The 20,538-nt window shown below is 36.6% G+C and overlaps 1 protein-coding gene across 5 annotated transcripts in view; it reads right to left on the minus strand.

The window, feature by feature from the left end:
• Positions 1–124: 124 nt before the first annotated feature.
• LOC143857204 (uncharacterized) overlaps positions 125–20,538 on the minus strand; it is a 41,771-nt gene continuing 21,357 nt past the window's right edge. For 2 of the 5 annotated variants that reach the window (XM_077367602.1, XM_077367600.1), the window contains exons 6-10: positions 17,571–17,653; positions 16,503–16,596; positions 4,127–4,341; positions 527–810; positions 125–393 (exon numbers count right to left, since the gene is read on the minus strand). In XM_077367602.1, the coding sequence (XP_077223717.1) occupies positions 4,219–4,341; positions 16,503–16,596; positions 17,571–17,653 (300 nt within the window). In that variant the 3' untranslated portion in view covers positions 125–393; positions 527–810; positions 4,127–4,218. Of the gene's footprint in view, positions 394–526; positions 811–4,126; positions 4,342–8,611; positions 8,712–16,502; positions 16,597–17,570; positions 17,654–20,538 lie in introns of those variants that run through there. The other 3 variants (XM_077367604.1, XM_077367603.1, XM_077367601.1) reach the window with 2 other exon arrangements.

Raw genomic sequence — 20,538 nt, forward strand, 5'->3', positions numbered from 1 at the left:
ATTGCATTTAGAGAATTGATGAGCAGACAGCCTATGAAAAAAAATATTCAAACAAAAGGGTTTTTTTTTTTTTTTACAAGAAAGCAAGAGAGCATACATAAGTAAGTATCTGCATGGAGGCATGTGTACAAAACAAACAACAGTCTGGACAGCTTTCAATAAATTTATAATAAAATTGATGATCATACAACAAGGGTAATGTAGAATGAAATACAAATAGTTCGCACTCATTTTTTTTCATCTGCATAAGCCCACCCTTGTTCCAGTCCTAGCTTCCCAATGCCCATGTCCCACATAGATTTTGATTGATGCACTGGCTAAGTTGGTCGATCCAGCTCTCAAAGGACTAAATCCTCCCAAATATCTTTCACAATTTACTAATGTGGTTGTTTCCTGTAGAAGGTAAATAATGGACAGAAGCAGCCACTATAAGATAAGCAAGCTGTGTCTCAAAAAATGGCAAACTAGCAATAAGATGCATGTATCAACAGAAACAAAGTATTGAAGTATGGAAGCCTTATCATACCAGGGAACACGCATGTGTACAAAACAAAGAACAGTCTGGGCAGCTTTCAATAAAGTTATAATAGAAATTGATGATCATACAACAAGGATAATGTAGAATGAAATACAAATAGTTCCCACTCATTTTTTTCTTCTGCATAAGCCCACCCTTGTTGCAGTCCTAGCTTCCCAATGCCCATGTCCCACATAGATTTTGATTGATGCACTGGCTAAGTTGGTCGATCCAGCTCTCAAAGGACTAAATCCTCCCAAATATCTTTCACGATTTACTAATGTGGTTGTTTCCTGTAGAGGGTAAATAATGGACAGAAGCAGCCACTATAAGATAAGCAAGCTCTGTCTCAAAAATGGCAAACTAGCAATAAGAAGCATGTACCAACAGAAACAAAGGATTGAAGTATGGAAGCCTTATCATATCGGGGAACACATTTTCGGTTCTCTTGGTGGATTGTCATTGTATGTTATCTATTATTTTACATCTTTTTGCTTCGAAAGTTTACACTTATGACAGACAACTTTGAATAATCAGGACGATTATATTTTCTTGTCTTGTTAAAATGCTAATGCTTCTTATTAACTCTAATAATTCCCCATATATATGTTACTTGGATATTGGAGGCAATTCTCTATGGACATATGCATCTTCTCTAGAATATCAGTCGGCCCTTGAAGGTTACATGGTCAAAGAAAGTAATAGCCTACATTTTGAATAAATAGGATATTGAACAATTGCTATGTAGTTTGCGATGAAAAAGGATTCAGAAATTTGAAAAACTAATCCTGGGATGTTAAAATCAAAGGTTCTGAAGAACAAACTAAAGTCTTAATTTAGCCTAGATAGGTTCCACTTACATAGGATTCCGAAGTTTATGATGAAAATGGATTCCAAAGTTTTAAAATGCTTTAATAGTCATTGGAATTCCCAACTTAAATAATAAAAACCATATTCCGTGCTCTTGAAACCCAGGATTGCATCCAAATAGCGTAATATTAAATCCTTAAAAAATACAGGATGCTATCCAAATAGGCATATTTTAAAATCCAGGATTTAATAATCAAGCTTTCTTCAATTCTAGATTTTTGATGTAGCACATGTGATGGCATGCATGTGTACCTAGCATGATGGCCTAGATTTTGGTGTTATAATGGTGGTCAAAAAGTTAAAAAGCCTTGGAAATAAATTTTGCATGTAGTTGTAATATTTTGGAAGTGGTTGTATCAGAACTAGGAGATTAGAGTTACAAGGTGTTTTGAAAGTTGTATTTGCTATAGTTCCAAGTAGGGTCAAAATCTTAGGTAATGGTATGCTTGAAAGTTGTAATGGGAGTAAATGCTTTAGATAGTGGAAAAATATGTAAAAGGGGGCTGATCTAAGGGTGTTAAGCCATTGAAGAAAATATTGGAATGAAGTAAAGAAACCCTTTTTGTGGTAGAGCATTGCTCCCATTGTTAGTTCATTCTTCCTTAAGTTTTCTTATGTGTTTTCCCTCCTGTTCTTCTCTCCATTAATTTTGAAGAAATCAAGGATTTTAAAATGATGCCATCCAAACGGCTCCTAAATCTTTAAGCCATGGCTCTATTTTACCACATAAAAATTTAGTCATTAAAACATGTATTCTTCGAATAAATAATTTTCAAGGACATTCATGAAAATAGGAGCAAGGCATGTATGTAGCACACCAAGTTTGATCTGAGGTGGGTTTAAATTTTGTAGTTGGTGTAGTGAAAATTACAATAATGGAAGTTTACCATTTGGGTTTTACTTAGTTTCTCAGTTGCCTTTTTTTTCTTTTTCAAGGTCCTTCCTCTGCATGGATGATGGCCTCTATATTGTCAGTGTAACTTATAATTGCTCTTATATAGGTTGAGTTTCTATTATCTCAGTTTTTATGGGGCCAATGCTTTCTCCTTCAAGCTTTGGTAAAAATATTTTGCCACCTTTTCTTTTTACAGCTTTAAATATAAGAGAACAATAAATTTTGAGGAATGCCAGGGTCAGCTGCAGAACAGCACCAATCACAGAAAGTATGTGCAATTTGAAACAACTTTCATAGGGTACAAGCAGGCACATGGCCGTTTCAGACTGGGCTGGTCCATGGCTACAGCTAATCTGCACCATAACCTTTTTTTAATGGTATCTGCACCATAGCCTTTTAATAGCGCTATTAAAAGATGACAGCTTTCTAATGCTTTCAAAATTTAAATGTTTGCCTGGATTCCATCCTCACTGCTTTAGATGAAGATGAAGAAATTAGTTATTTGATTTACCAATTGGAGACAGGAAGGAAGGAAAGAGAGAGAGGGCAAACCTATCCCCCTAAAACCAGTTAGTAATACTAACCTAAAAGCTTATGTACTGCATATCCTCCTCAATCTCTTTTGGCATTAGTTCTCTATAAGGAGTGCTGCCATAAATGAAGATTCCAATTGTTTAAGGATGTGTTTGTGTTATTATCATATTATCATATACCCTCAATTTGATTTTGACTTGTTCTTATATGAGATATGAAACTATATTATTTTGGCTTTAATCTTTTCACTATCATGATTATTATGGTTTTGAATATATAAATGTTATTGACATAAAGGTTCCTTATGCAACATTATAAAAAGACCATGTCTGAGATCAAAGAATCAGAGGCAGGTAAGATAGTGATCCTGTTCCTTTAGACCTAAAATTGTTTACAATTTGGAATGCTGATTGAGCATCTCATTTTGGTACCACTGACACGTGTCATGCTGCTCTGAGTTGGCTGCTCTCTCATGCAACAGCCAGCCGTGAAATGCCTTTCTGTGAAAGCCATTAGCAAATCCCTACACACACACACACACACACACACACACACACACATATATATATATAGGGAAATGATTTCAGAGCTCCAATGTTTTGATAAACATGCGCTCCACACATTTGTCGTGTGGCTTTAAGAGCTTTTTGAGAACCGTAATATTCCTCTGACAGCCCTTTAAATACTACACGACAAAAGTTGGAGCGCATGTTTATCAAAACATTCGAGCGCGGAAATCATTTCCTTATATATATATATATATATATATATATATATATATATATATTGTTTTGAAAATAAAATTTTGGGAGTCCAATTAATTAATGGAACAACATATAACAAGCTCAAATTTTGTAGGAATGAAATTCCCAATCTGATTAGAATACATTAGAATACTCCAATTAGAATCATATAACTAGTCCTGGAAAACCTGAAGATCTCACACTGTATTGTGTCTAAACAACAGTAAGTATATGAGTCATGAAATTCACAATTGGAGGGCCATCATCTCTAGAGATTTCGTGAAAAATCATTTGGAGAAGAAGAGTTCAAAGGCAAGGTGTTAATCAATATGCAGCACACTTAGATTGCTTGCAGGTAACTCTAAAATATTTCTTCGTGCTTTTTATTCCAAAAAAACACACTTCAAGATCTGGGATTAAATCTATAATAAATTTAAATCACATTTAAATCCAAGAAAATAGAAATAATCAATATTTCAGTATCATGTATGAACAATTTTGTAGTCCATATTAAGCAAGGATGATGTGCATACAACAATACAAGGTTGATGAGAAAGTACGACATACCTGATTGATGTTTTTACTTATTGCTCATGTTAATCATCGTAATTTCTTTTATGCAGTATGATGCCTAGCAGACCATCGTTCCATGGTGGGGACTAATACTCGCCTGCTGTCTCGGCTTCAATTTTTTCTCTTCCCATCATCTTAATAGCTACAACAATTTTTCTTCTTTCCATGTACATTTGTATGGCGGTAGTCCTTTTAAGATCTGTAAGAGTCTACATTGATGAAAGAAACAGGTGACATCATTGAAGGCCTAATTTAAACAGCCTTAAAAACATCATGTTCTATCGTAAAAGAAAGGAAAACCACAACAGAAACAAAAAAAAAGACTTGAGTTGCTGATGTTACAGCAATTCAAAAAATCACAACATAGCATTTTATGTAATTTTTTGCATAAATACCATGGTTTTAAATTTTCAAAAAAATGGCACAAAACGGCCAAAATGATTCCTTTTTCATCCCCATTGAAAAAAAAAAAAAAAAAAACAATGAATTCATTCAACTTCATTATTTCGGTCAAAACTTCGAAAATTCGACTGAAATTCGACCAAAATGCATAAACCAAGAGGAAATGTTTTTTTTTTCGTTGTAAGACATTTGACTTTGCATTTCATTTCATTAATATAGAGATAGATATTTGGTAGGCTACATTATTTTCAAGCAAAGCGTCTCTTATGCATGGGATGTCAGATCAGCATATGACCAATACCATCTTGTAACTGTAGTATTGACATAGAGTTGGGGTCTTTGGAGGGATGAATGCTCAGTGTACTTTCTTATACTCCCTTACATTGTACTTCTTTATTGACTTTGTTATTCCAGACATGTGCGACAATGCATTTCACTTGCATTGTCACTGGGTGTTTGATGTGATTAAGCCAGTATGGATGGCTTTCTTGTTTATGCGATGGTTTTTAAGTATGAATTTGTGCTTATTCTAGCATTCCATGAAGTTTCATCTTTAAACTTCATCATTTCCATATGTTTCCATACGTTTCAGCGATTTTACAAGATTTCCACGGAAATTTTCGAAACCAAAATGTTTCTATTTCCGTGTCGTACGCAACTCGGGGTGCAACTCAGGTCAGGTTGGGACAGATTGAGGCCAACCCGACCCGACCCGAGGAACCCATTTTTCCAACCCGAACCCGACCCGATTTCCAACCCGACGAGGTTCAACCTGACCCGACCCGAGGAACCCGTTTTTCCAACCCGAACCTGACCAGACCTGAGTTCAACCTGAACCCAACCCGAACTCAACCCTTTTCGGGTTGAACCCGATCCGAGTTCCACGCCTACCGAAACCAAAATTTTAAACCTTGATAAATACAATGAAAAAGACAACACCCACATCATTTATTAACATAAATTGGAGAAAGGTGAGATGGCAATTATAACCAATGATACCGAATACTTGTAAAGGCCCAACATATCACATCCAACATGACACGATACTCGTACCAGAGACTTAATGGATACTTATGTTGGCCAAAATAATTGTCATTGTTTCAAATATGTGTGTGTGTGTGTATCACTTTCTTCGAATTAATTATCATGCTGTTGCTTGTTAGTGTCATGCATTTGTAACTATAATTTTGAGTGTACGAGTTATACATATTCTATTTTTATGCTTATTATTAATTCCATCATTAAAATAAAATCAAGTTGAGTTTTATAGTTTTTTGTTTGTAGATGTCTTTTGTCTCAACTCAACTCAACAAAGCATTTGTCCCAAACTAGTTGGGATCGGCTAAATGAATCCTAAATTTCATGAAGAAAGTGAAAGGAATCTTCCCGACTCTAATCCTGGCTCTAGTTGGGTTCTTCTACATGGATCATTTTCTTCCATTCTATCCTATCCAAGGTCATGTTCTCTGTTATGTTTCTAGCCATCATGATATGGAATACTTGTATCTACATGACTATATCTGTGTCCTACATTTGGAAATATATTATGTCCTACATCAGTTCACTTGTTCGTGTCGAAAACAATTGTCTTACATTTTGAGTGTATAAGGATCTCTGCCCCGAAGCAAACTCAAATGATGCAAGATCCCACCACTGCAAGCAATACATGGAACCGTTTTTGTCTGTCTACCCCCAAAACTGCTCATATTAAGCAATGTATGCTGGTTCCAAACGAGTTCCAAATCCGAGATTATGTATTGCAATGGGAAAACAAATTTTATATGCATATACATATGCACGCACACACACACACACATATATATATGAGGAAAGAGTTCCTGAGCTAGAGCTCAGATAAGCTTATCTGAGCTCTAGCTCAAAAACACATGTGGCCCCACATTTTTTGAGGCATCCAAAGCATTCATTTGGAAGGCCCTTCCATGGATAGGGTGTGTACCAAAAATTAGATCGATAGGATCATCCTAACCCAATCAAAGGTGGAGGGGAAAATGGACAGATACTATGTGTCCATGTTTCTGCCCATTTTTTCCCTCCACAAATGGCAGTGTTAGGATGATCATATAGGGCTGATGTTTGGTGGACACTCTATCCATGAAAAGGCCTTCCAAATGAATGCTTTGGATCCCCCCAACAATGTGGGCCCACCCCTGTTTTTACACTCGATCGCGGATAAGCTTATCTGCGCTCGAGACCAGACCCTTTACTATATATATATATATATATATATATATATATATATAGTAAAAGGCGACCGCCCAGGCCGCCTAGGCACTAGGAGCAGAAAAAATGCACCGCCCAGGCCCTGGGCTTTTAAAAAAACGGTTTCATCGCCTGAGCGTTATTAGGCGACCGCCCAGGCGATGAGGCGGCCGCCCAGGCGATGAAGCGGCTTCTGGGCGCTGAGCGTGGGCCTGGGCAGGGCGGGTTTGAACACTCAAATGAAGATATAGTCTTAGTCTTGGAAGGAGAGGACAATGATTGATGAAGACTGAAGAAGCGCTTGGATTTTAATCTTTTTTTGTCATGGATTTGTGTTATATTGTTAAATACTTAAATTATTAAGTACTTTATACTTAATTTCTTATTATGTTTTTTACTTTTTATTATTATTTAATGTTTAGTGCTTATGTATCAAATGGTTTGGATTGTTATGTATTCAAGTATTTATATTTTATATAAAAAAAAATGCAAGATATTATGAAAATATATTAATATCTAAAACAAATGAAAAACGCCTAAAAATGCCTGGACGCTGAGAGGTGAGTCAGCCGCCCAGCGCTTTTTAGAACACTGTATATATATGAGAAAACGGTTTCTACACACAAGTGTAGATTACTAGCTTAAAATACAGTGAAGGGCATATTGTTTGGGTGATCCAAACCATTCATTTGATTGGCCCTCACATAGATAGGGTGTCCACAAAAAATCAGCTCCATAAGATCATCCCGACCCTACGATTTGTGGAGGTAAAATGGACGTGTATAAACCTTCACAAATCTGTCCATTTTTTGCCTCCACGGTTCGAAGGGTTAGGATAATCCCACGGAGCTGATTTTTTCTAGACACCCTATCTATGTGAGGGCCAATCAAATGAATGGTTTGGATCACCCAAACAATGTGGGCCTCCACAGTATTTTAAGCTAGCGTGTAGATAACTTATCTACACTTGTGTGTAGAAACAGTTCTCTCTCTCTCTCTCTCTCTCTCTCTCTCTCTCTCTCTCTCTCTCTCTGTATATATATACAGAAAGAGAGAGAGAGAGAGAGAGAATAGTGTTCCTGCGCAACTGCTCAGATAGCTTATCTGAGCAGCTGCTTCAAAAACTCAGGTGGCCCACATTTTTGTGGTGATCCAAAGCATTCATTTGAAAGGCCCTTCCATGGATAGGGTGTGTACCAAAGATCAGCCCTATAGGATCATCGTAACCCAATCAAAGGTGGAGGGGAAAATGGACAGACACTGTTTCTGACCATTTTTTCCCTCCACAAATGGCAGGGTTAGGGTGATCCTAAAGGGCTCATTTTTGGCACACACCCTATCCATGGAAGGGCCATCCAAATGAATGCTTTGGATCACCCCAAAAATGTGGGACCACATGAGTTTTTGAAGCAGCTGCTCGGATAAGCTATATGTGTGTGTGTGGGGGGGGGGAGGACAAAATCTGAGCCTATGTGGCTGCTCTCTCATGCAACAGCCGCTCTGCAAAATGCCTTATGTGATGGTCCATAGCAAATCCCTATATATAAGTGACAAGTGAATAACATTGATTATACTGACTATAGTTGTAAATTGTAATGTGTCTGTATACCATTCATAAAAAAAATTGTAATGTGTTCGTAAGGAAACAGGGTTCCCATGAGAGAGAACCAAAAGGCTTTGCTCTTGTTAGCAGGGCTTTAAGAGAACCAAAAGGCTTTGCTCTTGTTGGCAGAGATATAAAATTACACATCATATTCTTTTGGAAATGAACTTGAGTTTGCCAACAAAGAGATTTTGAAATAGAATACAAAAATATCTAGAATGCAACTCTTCAAAAAGAAGTGCAATAGTTTTTACCTTCGGTTGTTTATGATGAATTCATTGAAATCCATTGGTTGTACTCGTCCATCCTTATTATAAAAGAGCTGGAACCAAAGGAGCCTCCCCCACCATATGCCTTCATATTTGCAGATGCAAAGAAAACCATGCTTAGAACTTCTTACTAATGAAACCAAGTAGACCCAAAAGTTCCTACAAGCCTCCAATAAAAAAAAGAAATAATAAAAGGGGGATTTTTTTTAGGGAAGTGATATATCTGCCCTTTTGAGTACTTGGACACCCAGCAGCAGTGTACGTGGCAATCAGCCCCATTGAATCCTTCTGAAGTGAAGTACATCAGCCCCTCTGCAGTCATTGATACTCTGCTGCTGGGTGTCCCAAGTAATCAAAAGGGGCGGATGTATCACTTCCCTTTTTTATATTATTTTTGGATATTTTCTAAGAACTTTTGGAATCTGTCTTACAGGTTTTAGAAAGTCATTAGGGAAGTTTAGGTTTCTTAAGTTGCAAGTAATTGTAATTTGGTTTCTTTAGTTACTAGGAATTAAGTTTAGAAAGTGTTATCAAGTCTACAGGGTCTTAGGATAGATGATATTTCATGGTAGGAAAAGGGGAAATTAATTATTCAAGCATTGGCCACAACACTGTTGATCGAAGGATTTTCTTTCCCTTTTTCTTTTGCAACTAGGAAGTTGTACAAACAATTCTAGCTCTTCATTCAATATATTCGTCTATTTTGTTGCATGTCCTTCTGGAAACTTGAAAAGTGTCTTTTAGGGCTGCATCAAATCGGGATTGGAGCTCCATGAAACCAGTGATTCTCGTGAGTTTATGTGGCTGGGGAAGGAATAAATCTGGGAGTTCATCAGAGTTGAAGGCAAAACAGAAAGACAGTGTCAGAAGAGAGGAAGTTCTTATTTCATTACATAACTGGGAAGGAATTGAAGCCATCAATTACAGAATTAAAAATGGTTTAAAAACTTGCCTGTGAAGTAAGAAAATTGGGGATTTTTGGATAAAATGTAAAGAGACATTGTCATAGGATATTTTTGCTTGAATTTCGACTCCTCGATTGAGCTTATGAGAATTTTCAACATACATATCACAGGGTGGGATGATTTCCAAAGTGAAGATTGAGAATGTCATGAATATTTTCTCAAAGAAGAACAAGATTGTGACGGAGAAAAGTTTGAAAAGGGAATAATTTGAAGACGGAGATATTGACAAGGAAGACTTTGAGTGGAAGAGGTTGATGAACATGTTGAAGAATATTGTAAATAAGATTCATGTGGGAATCAAGGAATTGATGAAAATAAGACGATGATTGAGTGTCTGTTGTTGATTCACAATAAGACGATTATTGAGAGTGCCTATTGTTGATTCTATGAGCTACCTTCTCCCTACAAAACAACATTGTTCAATGTCAGTAAGATTAGTGAAGGTAAAAAATTTCAACACACTAACTTGGATGGTTCAATAATTTCGACCAGAGTAACAAATGTTATTCAGCAAAACGATAATGACCAAAAATTTCTTTAGTCAATGATGGATGAGTTGGAAAGTTGAGTAGGAAACTCTGTTTGAAGCCCTTCATTCAAGGAATGGATTTTCGCAATACGTTTTTCCGAGATAGATGAAAGAAGGATGAAATGATTCAAGGAATTAAAGTCAAGGACAAGTCCTCTCCAACTGGGATGCAAATACATTAGGCCACAAGTATCTAAAAGCATCCAATCAAAGAGAAATGTTATAGAAGAGGGATGGTTTTTGGTTTTTATTTTATTTTATTTATTTTATTTTATTTTGAGAATTTTCAAAAAAAAAAACAAAGAAGTTTGAGGGGTCTTAGAAAAGTTTGGATTTCTAAATTAGCAAATTATTGCAATTTGACTACTTTAAATGCTAGGATTTGAGTAAATTTACAACAAAGATACTCGGCTGCATGCCTTAATAACTATGATGTTTTATACTTAAGAAAATAGGAGGTTATTCATGTTATCATTCACATGACTAGGCTATTGAAGGTTGTTAATGCCCACATGAGGGACAGAGAGAGAATGGAGAAGAGACGAGAGGAGATGGGATAATGCGTGAGAGAGAGAGAGAGAGAGAGAGAGAGAGAGAGTCGTCAATCACTCTCACCCACACGAAAGTGTGTGTGTGCCCAAAAAATCAGCTCCATAGGATCATCCCAACCCTATGATATGTAGAGGTAAAAATGCACGTATAGAAACCTTCACAAATGTGTCCATTTTTTGCCTCCATAGTTCGAAGGGTTAGGATGATCCTATAGAGCGGATTTTTTGGACGCACCCTATCTATGCGAGGGCCCATCAAATGAATGCTTTGGATCACCCAAACAATGTGGCCACCACCGTATTTTAAGCCTATGGTGTAGATAACTTATCTACACTAGGGTATAGGAACTCTCTCTCTCTCTCTCTCTCTCTCTCTCTCTCTCTCTCTCTCTCTCTCTCTCTCTCTCTCTCTCTCTCTCTCTCTCTATATATATATATATATATATATATATATATATATATGTATGTGTGTGTGTATGTGTGTGTGTGTGTGTGTGTGTGTGTGAGAGAGAGAGAGAGAGAGATGATGGTGCGATCAAGCGCACCACCCTTATGTGCGCTCGAGTGATAAAATATGACGTTATTGGTTATTTGAAGTGGGTCCCAGACTTAACGCAACTACAGGCAAAACAGAAAACAAACCACTTGAAAAACTTATCGCATTTACCATTTCGACGCCTCCTGGTTCGATACCAAACCCCCGTCTTCACCTTCGACTCCAAGCTCGAGCTCTTCTTCTACTCCAAAGTCTGGAACCCTTCAAAACCATTATAGTTTCACTTAAAAAAAACAATGAAATAGGGTTCGGACCTAAAAACCACTGTGTATCTCACGAAGCCGTTACCTTTCCATTTTTTTATTTTAGGGTTTCTATGACCTAAGTATTTTTATTTTCAAACGAAGTAGGATTTGAGGGAATGTTTTCTTAATTTTATAGTTTCCTTCTTCCTAATCTGTTATCATTTATTTGTTAATGATTTTTTTAATGGTGTTGTCTCTATGAGAATGTGAAATCTAGCTACAAGCATTTCTCTGTAATGGTGAAAATGTGAAATCTATCTACAAGTATGTCCCTGTATTGGTGACAAATGACCAATTTATGATTGATTTCAATCATGGCTATGAACTAGTGGTTACAATGTGGTTTTGTGAACATTAAGGCTCTGTATGTTTTATATTTTGTTAATTGATTGCGAGTAAGAAACTGAAATTTGTGAACATTAAGGCTCTGGTATGAAAACGAATAGCCTATTGAAAGAAGCCGGGATATTCTATACGAGGAACATATTTAACATATTTTAGGATGAGTTGAGGGATAGTACTAGCCGTTGGTATGACCAGTTGAGCAAGGATGGGACCGTGAAAGAATATTATGTAGGTCTCAAAAATGATGTAAAGAGTAAATGTTGTAAGGTAGTGTATGATGATACCGTGTTTAGTTTGAGAGGGAAGGGATATTATGCAAATATATCCTTCATATTATGAACATGAAACAATTGAAAAGGGACCCCGAGTGTTATATGTCGAGGAGATGGTCTATAGAGGCAAGGCATCAAGTAGGGGGTACACTATCTACAAAGCCACAGGAGGCTACTGGCGTGAATCCGTTTCAGAGGTGGTGCCTAATCTCAAGATGGCAACGACTAGTTGATAGACCTGATACTGATGAGAAAGTTTTCAACAGGATGAGTGAATTTTGTGATCTTTTCGCTGAAGAACAAAAGCAGAAAGAAAAGCAAGGTAACTTGGCCTTCTTTCTACATGTTGCATAATGGCCAAATTCCTCACAGGATTTGCACGTTTGTTTCTTTTGTTCAGATCTAGATGCCTCTATGCTAGATTGCAAATGTGTTGCATTCTTTGGCCGGCCCTTGGTCTTCGCAACTGGTAGGTCTCGAATTGTGATATCAGGTATTTGACTCACGCCAAAATTTGACTGAACTTCGCTACCAATGATTGGGACGTCACTATCCTCTAAGTTACCTTGCTTTTCTTTCTGCTTTTGTTCTTCTTTAGCGAAAAGTAGATCACAAAATTCACTCATCATGTTGAAAACTTTCTCATCAATACCAGGTCTCCAACCAATTGTTGTCATCTTGAGATTAGGCACCACCTATGAAATGGATTCATGCCAGTAGCCTCTTGTAGATATTGTACCCACTACTCGATAATAGACAATCTCCTCAACATATAACGCTCAGGGACTATTTTCAATTGTTTCATGTCCATAATACAAAGGATATGTTTGCATAATATCCCTTCCCTCTCAAGCTTAACACAATCACATGTCACAGTCACTCCATCAATATCATCATACACTACCATACACCATTTTACTCTTTACATCATTTCTGAGACCTATAGAATATTCTTCCACGGTCCCATCCTTGCTCAACTAGCCATACCAACAGCCAATATTACCCCTCAACTCATCCTAAAATATGTTAAACATGTTCCTCGTATAGAATATCCCGACCTCTTCTTCCAATAGGCTATTCATTTTTATACCAGCATTTGAATATTTTGACTTGAAATCTTCTTCGGCTTCCGTTTTACGACATTGAACAAATGCCCTATCATATGCATCTAAGAACTCGTGTAGGGCAGTGTTGTTCACATATCCATCAAAAAAGGAAATCATGCTTTCGCTGCGTTGACTAGAAGACATGCCTTCAGTGAATGTGTTTTGCCAATATGACGGCACTCGATGCTCCTGCTGCTCTCACATCTTAGCTAGCCAATCATTTTTCCCAATTTCATATTTACCAACCAAATGTTGTCATTCCTTCTCACAGTTCACTACTTTTTTGAAAAAAAAAAACACTGATTATAATCGTGGTAGAAATCACTACTGAAATCTCTCATGCCTCTAATATGCTCAAGTAAATGCCTGTGTATGTGTCACGAACAAAACTTATGACGGGTATGTGGAAAAATTCTTCAAATTGCATTTCTCATAGCCACTTCCATATCAGTTATTATTGCACCTGAAGCTTTACCATGCATGCACGTCGACCACTAATCAAATAACCAAGTGAAGGTTTCTTCTGTCTCATCAGCTAGCAGCGCAGATCCGAATAGAGTCGACTATCTATGATCGTTCACTCCTGTAAACGGTGCAAATAGCAGAGATAACCTATTGGTTTTGTAAGTCACATCAAATACAATGACATCGTTGAATGTCATGTAAGCATCTCTCGCCTTATAATCAGCCCAGAACATGGTTCGGAATGTCCCATCCGTATCCAACTCATCGAGAAAAAGAAATTCGGGTCTTCTGATTGCTTCTTTTGGAGACGGTTGGCCACTAAGACAGCTTTTTGGCCCATATTGTTCTCCCTCGGTCTTCTCAAATGGGAAACAACTTGAATTATTAATAGCACACCTGCTGCTCCATCGTATGTAGAATTAATGGCCTTTGTGATCTTAGCAACCGGCATATTGGTCTCACGGAGACAGTCTATCAAAATCTTATAACTTTCATTCTTATTGAATGTATTATGGGAACGATGCATTTGCCGTTTGAGTGGGTAGGTCATAATGTGAGAATGGATGTCACCAAAAGTCTTCATTATCCACTTCTCATCTCTTAGTTTTATGACCATCTTTGCTTTACAATCCTGTATGACAGCTCGGCGTTCCCTCATTTCCCTACTATCATCTACTTTATTGTCCTTGCACTTTTTCAACCCCTCTCTGTCACATAAATTTCCATGATATCACATCATTTGTTTTCACAGACGTAGCTGTACTGGATTTTCTTTCTCCAAAACCAGTAGCCATCCCATAAATTGTAGAATTCATAGACAGAATTCCAACTTTCAAACACTTGGTCCACAAAGCTTATTCACAACACTCTTCTCATTGTCAGCCTTATTGGGCGTACTAAATATACGATTGTCACCCTCATCTTCGTCATTCATATCAGTATTTGGCCATACTAGATTATCTTCATTCAGATTAACCCCATCATCAAACACAATTAGAACATTGGTGTCAATTTCTTCATTACCTAAGCCGCAGGCTTGCGACGAAGCGTCATCAACGAAACCTAAAGGTGTACCATCATAATCCTCAATACGTAATCGACACGGTTGCGAAGAGATTGGTTCCATTTTAGGTGCCTAAGCATACAACGTAGGCATGAATTGTTAAAAATGAGGCTAAGAGATGAATAACAAAGCTATTAACCTAGAAACTGAAACAAGAGAAATATAAGAATTGCAACAATGAACAAAACTGGAAAAAATAAACATGTAAGACCATTAAAACATATACACCATATACGTTCATTAAAACACCAAAATCAGCAACAATATCTACGTTTCCTATAATTTTGTTCGGACTGGAACTAAAATTGATATAGCACTCCAAAAACTAAATCAAGTACTATTATAACTAAATTTAAAAAAGAAAAATACATCAAGTACTCAAGACTGTAAGATTTCAGTCACAGAACTTATGCTTATATCCTAACTAGTTTGGATTTTCGAGCATTGGCGATTTCCTGAAAGCAAAAGATCATTTCTTCTTTTTATACCCTGCAAACTTCATTATTTTTTTCACTAAAACAAAAAATATTTTTTAGGATTCCCCTTCCCTCTCAAAACCCTAACCTATTATATAGGGTACTTGCAGAATGTACCCACATGATAGACAACCATAAGAAAATGGAAAATGAACTGATTTGTTCGGGATTTTGAGAACCAATTGTGAAAAAAAAAATCATTTTCTTACTCACAATCAGTTCACAAAATCAATAACACACAAGGCCTTAATGTTCACAAAACCATATTGTAACCACTAGTTCATAGCCATGATTAAAATCAAACATAAATTGGTCACTTGTCACCAATAGAAGGACATGCTTGTAGATAGATTTCACATTCTCTCCATTACAGAGACATGCTTGTAGCTAGATTTCACATTCTTGTAGAGACAATACCATTAAAAAAATCATTGGAGAAAAAATCACGACAGATTAGTGAAGGAAAATGTAAAAATAAAAAAACATTCCCCCAAACCCTACTTCGTTTGAAAATAAAAAAAACTTAGGTTAGAAGAACCCTAAAATAAAATTTTCAAAAAAAAAAAAAAGAAGCCTAAAATAAAAAAAATGGAAAGGTAACGGCTTTGACAGATACACAGTGGTTTTTAGGTTCAAACCCGCTTTCATTGTTTTTTTTTAAAATGAACTTAAAATGGTCTTTTAGGGTTCAAACCTTTGGAGTAGAAGAAGAGCTCAAGCTTAAAGTCGAAGGTGAAGACAAGGGTTTGGAGAGAACCCTCTATCGTTTACTCGAAGGAGAAGGGCTCTGCGTCGAAGGAGAAGACGAGGGTTCTTTTTCGCACCAGGAAAAGACAAATGGTAAATGCGATAAGGGTTTCAAGTGTTTTGTTTTTTGTTTTGCCCGTAGCTGCGTTAAGTTCAGGACCCACTTCAAATAGCCAATAGCGTCATATTTTATCACTCGAGCACATATAAGGGTGGTGCACTCCATCATTTTTCTCATATATATATATATATATATATGTGTGTGTGTGTGTGTGTGTGTGTGCCTGTGTGTGTGTGTGTGTGAGTAGGGTTACATAAAAAGACCAAAATGACCCTCACGTGTGTGGTGTCCAATACGCCCGCTCTCAACAAACATTATTTTTGTATGTTTCAAAGCTAGAATGTACAAACAGTTATGTTGCTTTATTAAAAAGATACTTTACTTTTGTTACTTGAAATTTGTGAATTCACCTTTTGGGCTGCACCACTTGCCACAGGAATATTTAAATTACGTACAACAAAAGTTTGGCACTTCCTGAATGATGATCATAAGTACCTTGGCAATTTCAGAGGTGTCAGTAGCACTATCTGTACTCCTCAAGCACATTTTTAGATTGCGCCGTTGCATGTATACTACTGCTCCTATAGGCCTGCCATTGCCAATACAAGTTTTTCATGATGGCACCGTGAATGGACTAATTCTAGCTGTAATTACAGAATCTAGCTACCTTAATAACGTAAAATGATTCCATTTAGAAATATAATAGAATAACACTTTATTGCGGACAGTAAAAAGAAAAAAGAATTACAACAGGGGCAGATATTTCCAATCTAAAAGATGGTCTCTGTTACAATCGATCTTAGCTAATAAATCGGTGTTCTCGTTAGCTTCTCTAAGGACATAGTTAAAGTAAAATGTCTTCCCCATAACATCAACAATCTCTTTGACCGTATGGCCCAAATGCAAGGAAGTGGTGAAGTAATTGAAAGTCAACGTTGATGTTAACAAAACTGTGGTAATTACTAGAATTAGGTTCTACAAATAATAATAATAACAATAATAATAATAATATGAAGAAGAAGAACAACAACAACAACAACAACATATTATTATTAGTTCTACGCAGTAAAATGTTAGTGATGAGTAGAGCAGTTTCGCAATAGCATGTGTTGGCAGTAACTATGGATTCATAGTGAGTTCACAACTCACAAGGTCGGAGTGAGATAGTAATTAAAGTGAAACCATGAACGCCTAATATCCCTTCTCTCCAAAAAGAAAAAATGGAAAATAATGGTTTTGAGTCTTTTGACCACCACGTGAATTTTATTTTATTTTTAAAGTAAAATGAACTGCAAAAACGTGAAACCATCACGTGAATTTTATCATAGCTAAAGTTAGAATACATAATTCAGAAGTTGAAACAGCTCTACAAATAATTACCTGGTTTTCCAAACAAAATGACATGTCAATCTCCAATTTGGAAAAAATAATAATAATAACAACAACACGACAATGCACTGAAGTAGCTCTTAGGAGCCAAGATTAATTTGTGAAGCCATCTATGTTAAATGTATGTCAGATTGTTCAAATAACAATTACCTTTACCAGTAAAGACAGACATACCTCAGACCAGCTGCAGCACTCCTTATACTAAGGCCTTCACCAATTTCATTACTTAAGTCAGAATTTCCATCAGCTCTAATTGCCTACAAGCAATAATAAAGGGATCAAGCCCTGGTCAGAGAATTTTGAAACAAGGAAAAGGGAGGATTGACCAAATGTGAAACAACAACATTCCTGATTTCTGGCATTCCAAGATCATGGATCGAAAAAAATTGTATTGGCAGGTGTATCGGCCTAACTCAAAATTGATAAATGTCGGCCACCGTGTGTCAATAATGCGAGTGGGATAGTTTTCTCCCTTTTTTCTTTGTTTTTTTATTATATCTTATCCATCAATATGAGATACATTTTTTCTTTTTTATCCATTGCTTAGTATTTGAAATAAAAAAGATAAGCTTTGCTCCCGCGGTAGCTCACTGTTTACTTTTAAATTTAATTATTTTTGGCTTCTTTTTCAATACATATCTATAATTTGTTTTTGGAAACCGACATATATATATATATATATATATATATATATATATTATATTGTTGTTGCGTGATACCTAGGATAAGGTATCTACGCAGTCCCTCAAAAAACCATGTGGGCCCATATTGTTTGGATGATCCAAAGCATTCATTTGGATGGGCCCTTACATAGATAGGGTGTGCACAAAAAATCAGCTCTGTAGGATCATCCTAACCCTTTGATTTGTGGAGATTAAAATGGATGGGTATAAACATCCACAAATCTGTCCATTTTTAACCTCCACAAATCGAAGAGTTAGGATGATCCTATGGAGCTGCTTTTTTGTGCACACCCTATCTATGTAAGGGCCTATCCAAATGAATGCTTTGGATCATCCAAACAATGTGGGCCCACATGATTTTTTTGAACTCTTGCGCAGATAAGTTATCTGCGCTAGCACAAAAACAGTTTCCATATATATATATATATATATATATATATAGAGAGAGAGAGAGAGAGAAGCGTTCCTGCGCTGCAGCGCAGGGAGCTTCCCTGCGCTTCAGTGGCTTATAAAGCCTCCCATCAGTTCGCAAAAAGTGATGAATGGGAGGCTTTATAAGCCACTAAAGCGCAGGGAGCTCCCTGCGCTGCAGCACAGGAACACTTTCCTCATATATATATATATATATATATATATATATATATATATATATATATATATATATATATATATATATATATACACATATACACACACACTAAGCCTGTAGGATTCCAAAATGTCATTCGTCTTTTCCAAGAATAGTTTTTCCGAGAAATATTTTTCCGCCCTCCAAAATTTGAGTTTCCCACGTTACAAATGCACTTTACCAACAATTTAGGTTTGCCGCCCCAAGAATTTAAATTTTGCGTCTAAGAATTCAGGTTTGCCGCCCCTTGTTTAAGTTTGTGATATTACTAATTCCAGTTTTCCGCCTATAAATTAGAGTCACTTTCTAATTTATGCTACCACTCCAACAAATTAGGTTTGCCGCCCCATTAATTAAGTTTTTGCCATTACTAATTTCAGTTTCTAACTTATTAAACAGGGCAACTTTCTAATTACCGTTACCACCACAAAAATTAAAGATATGCAGCTACTAAATTGGGTTTTGAGCCTACTAATTTTCTTTCCTCTCTCTCTACGTTTGCTCCTCCATTACGGTTTTGTGCAAAAAGAAAAGGTTAAGAGCGTATTCTCCAAGAAACTATCCAGCAGCTTCTCTTGCTCGATTCCCAATCAACAAGAGGGATTGAGAACTGGATATCTCCGGCTTCAGATTCATAGATTTTTTTTACCTCTGTTCTTCTCCATCGATACAACTTGGAGTTGGAGTTTTATTTCACATTGAGAATCCGGTGGTTGAGAGATTTAATTCGATCTCCTTAACTATGAGTCTCCAGTCCCTTGATCCTAACACTTTGCTCAAGAAGGGGATTGATTTTCCAGAGCATGCCCTGTTTTTCCAACTTTGCTACTCACGGAATTTCATATCCTTTTCAGAAGAAACACTATTGCCCAACGTAAGACTATTTCATTCATATTTTATTTCACTATTTTATTTTTATATTTTATTTCTTCTGTGATTTATTTTAGAAAACCCTAAAATTAAATGGATGTTGGGCTCTGTTCCTGCTATTACCGATAAAAGTGTTGTGGTGTTCCAACCTTGCTACTCACGCCATTTCAGTGCTTTTTTCAGAAAAAAGGCTATAGCCGAAAGTAAGACTCTTTGATTCATATTTTATTTTTCCTTTACTTTTTTTTATTTCTTCTATGGTTTATTTTATAGAAAGGCTATGGTTTATTGAAACTTGGTGTATAACCCATCAATTGGCCCAGCTGTCCGAATATTGAACTTCTTTGATGGATTTTTGTGTAGTTTTATGTTGTGGCTACAGCAAGAGTATGTACCAAGTGGTTAAGATCAATGGGTATGCAACCTACTGAAATAATATAGTGCCACATATATAGTCAGGAGATCTTTGGATCAAATATCAACGGCGGTGCCCTGATTAGGCGTAGCTACGCTCAGACAGCATTTAAAAACTCATGTAAATTGATCAGGTGGTAGAAAAAAAAAAGGTATTGCACATACTTTATATTTACACTTTTAGTTCAGCAAACCCTCTAAAACAGCTTTAGTCAACTAATATTTCTATCGTTCTTGGATGGGGCTCACGTTTTGATTAGGTGGGGCCCCCTATTTAACACCCGTGCATAGCATGGGTCCGGAAAACTAGTGTGTGTGTGTGTCTATATATATATGAGAAAAGTGTAGCTACACATACGTGTAGCTAACTTAGCTACACCTACGGCTTAAAATACAGTGGGCCCACATTGTTTAGGTGATCCAAACCATTCATTTGATAGGCCCTCACATTGATAGGGTGTGCCCAAAAAATCAGCTCCATAGGATCATCCCAACCCTTCAAACTGTGGAGGCAAAAATGGATAGATTTGTGAAGGTTTTTACAAGT

The sequence above is a fragment of the Tasmannia lanceolata genome, unplaced genomic scaffold (assembly GCF_043159265.1).
Source record: "Tasmannia lanceolata isolate RefF3 unplaced genomic scaffold, GAP_Taslan_0.1 ptg000024l, whole genome shotgun sequence".
NCBI classification, from domain to species: domain Eukaryota; kingdom Viridiplantae; phylum Streptophyta; class Magnoliopsida; order Canellales; family Winteraceae; genus Tasmannia; species Tasmannia lanceolata.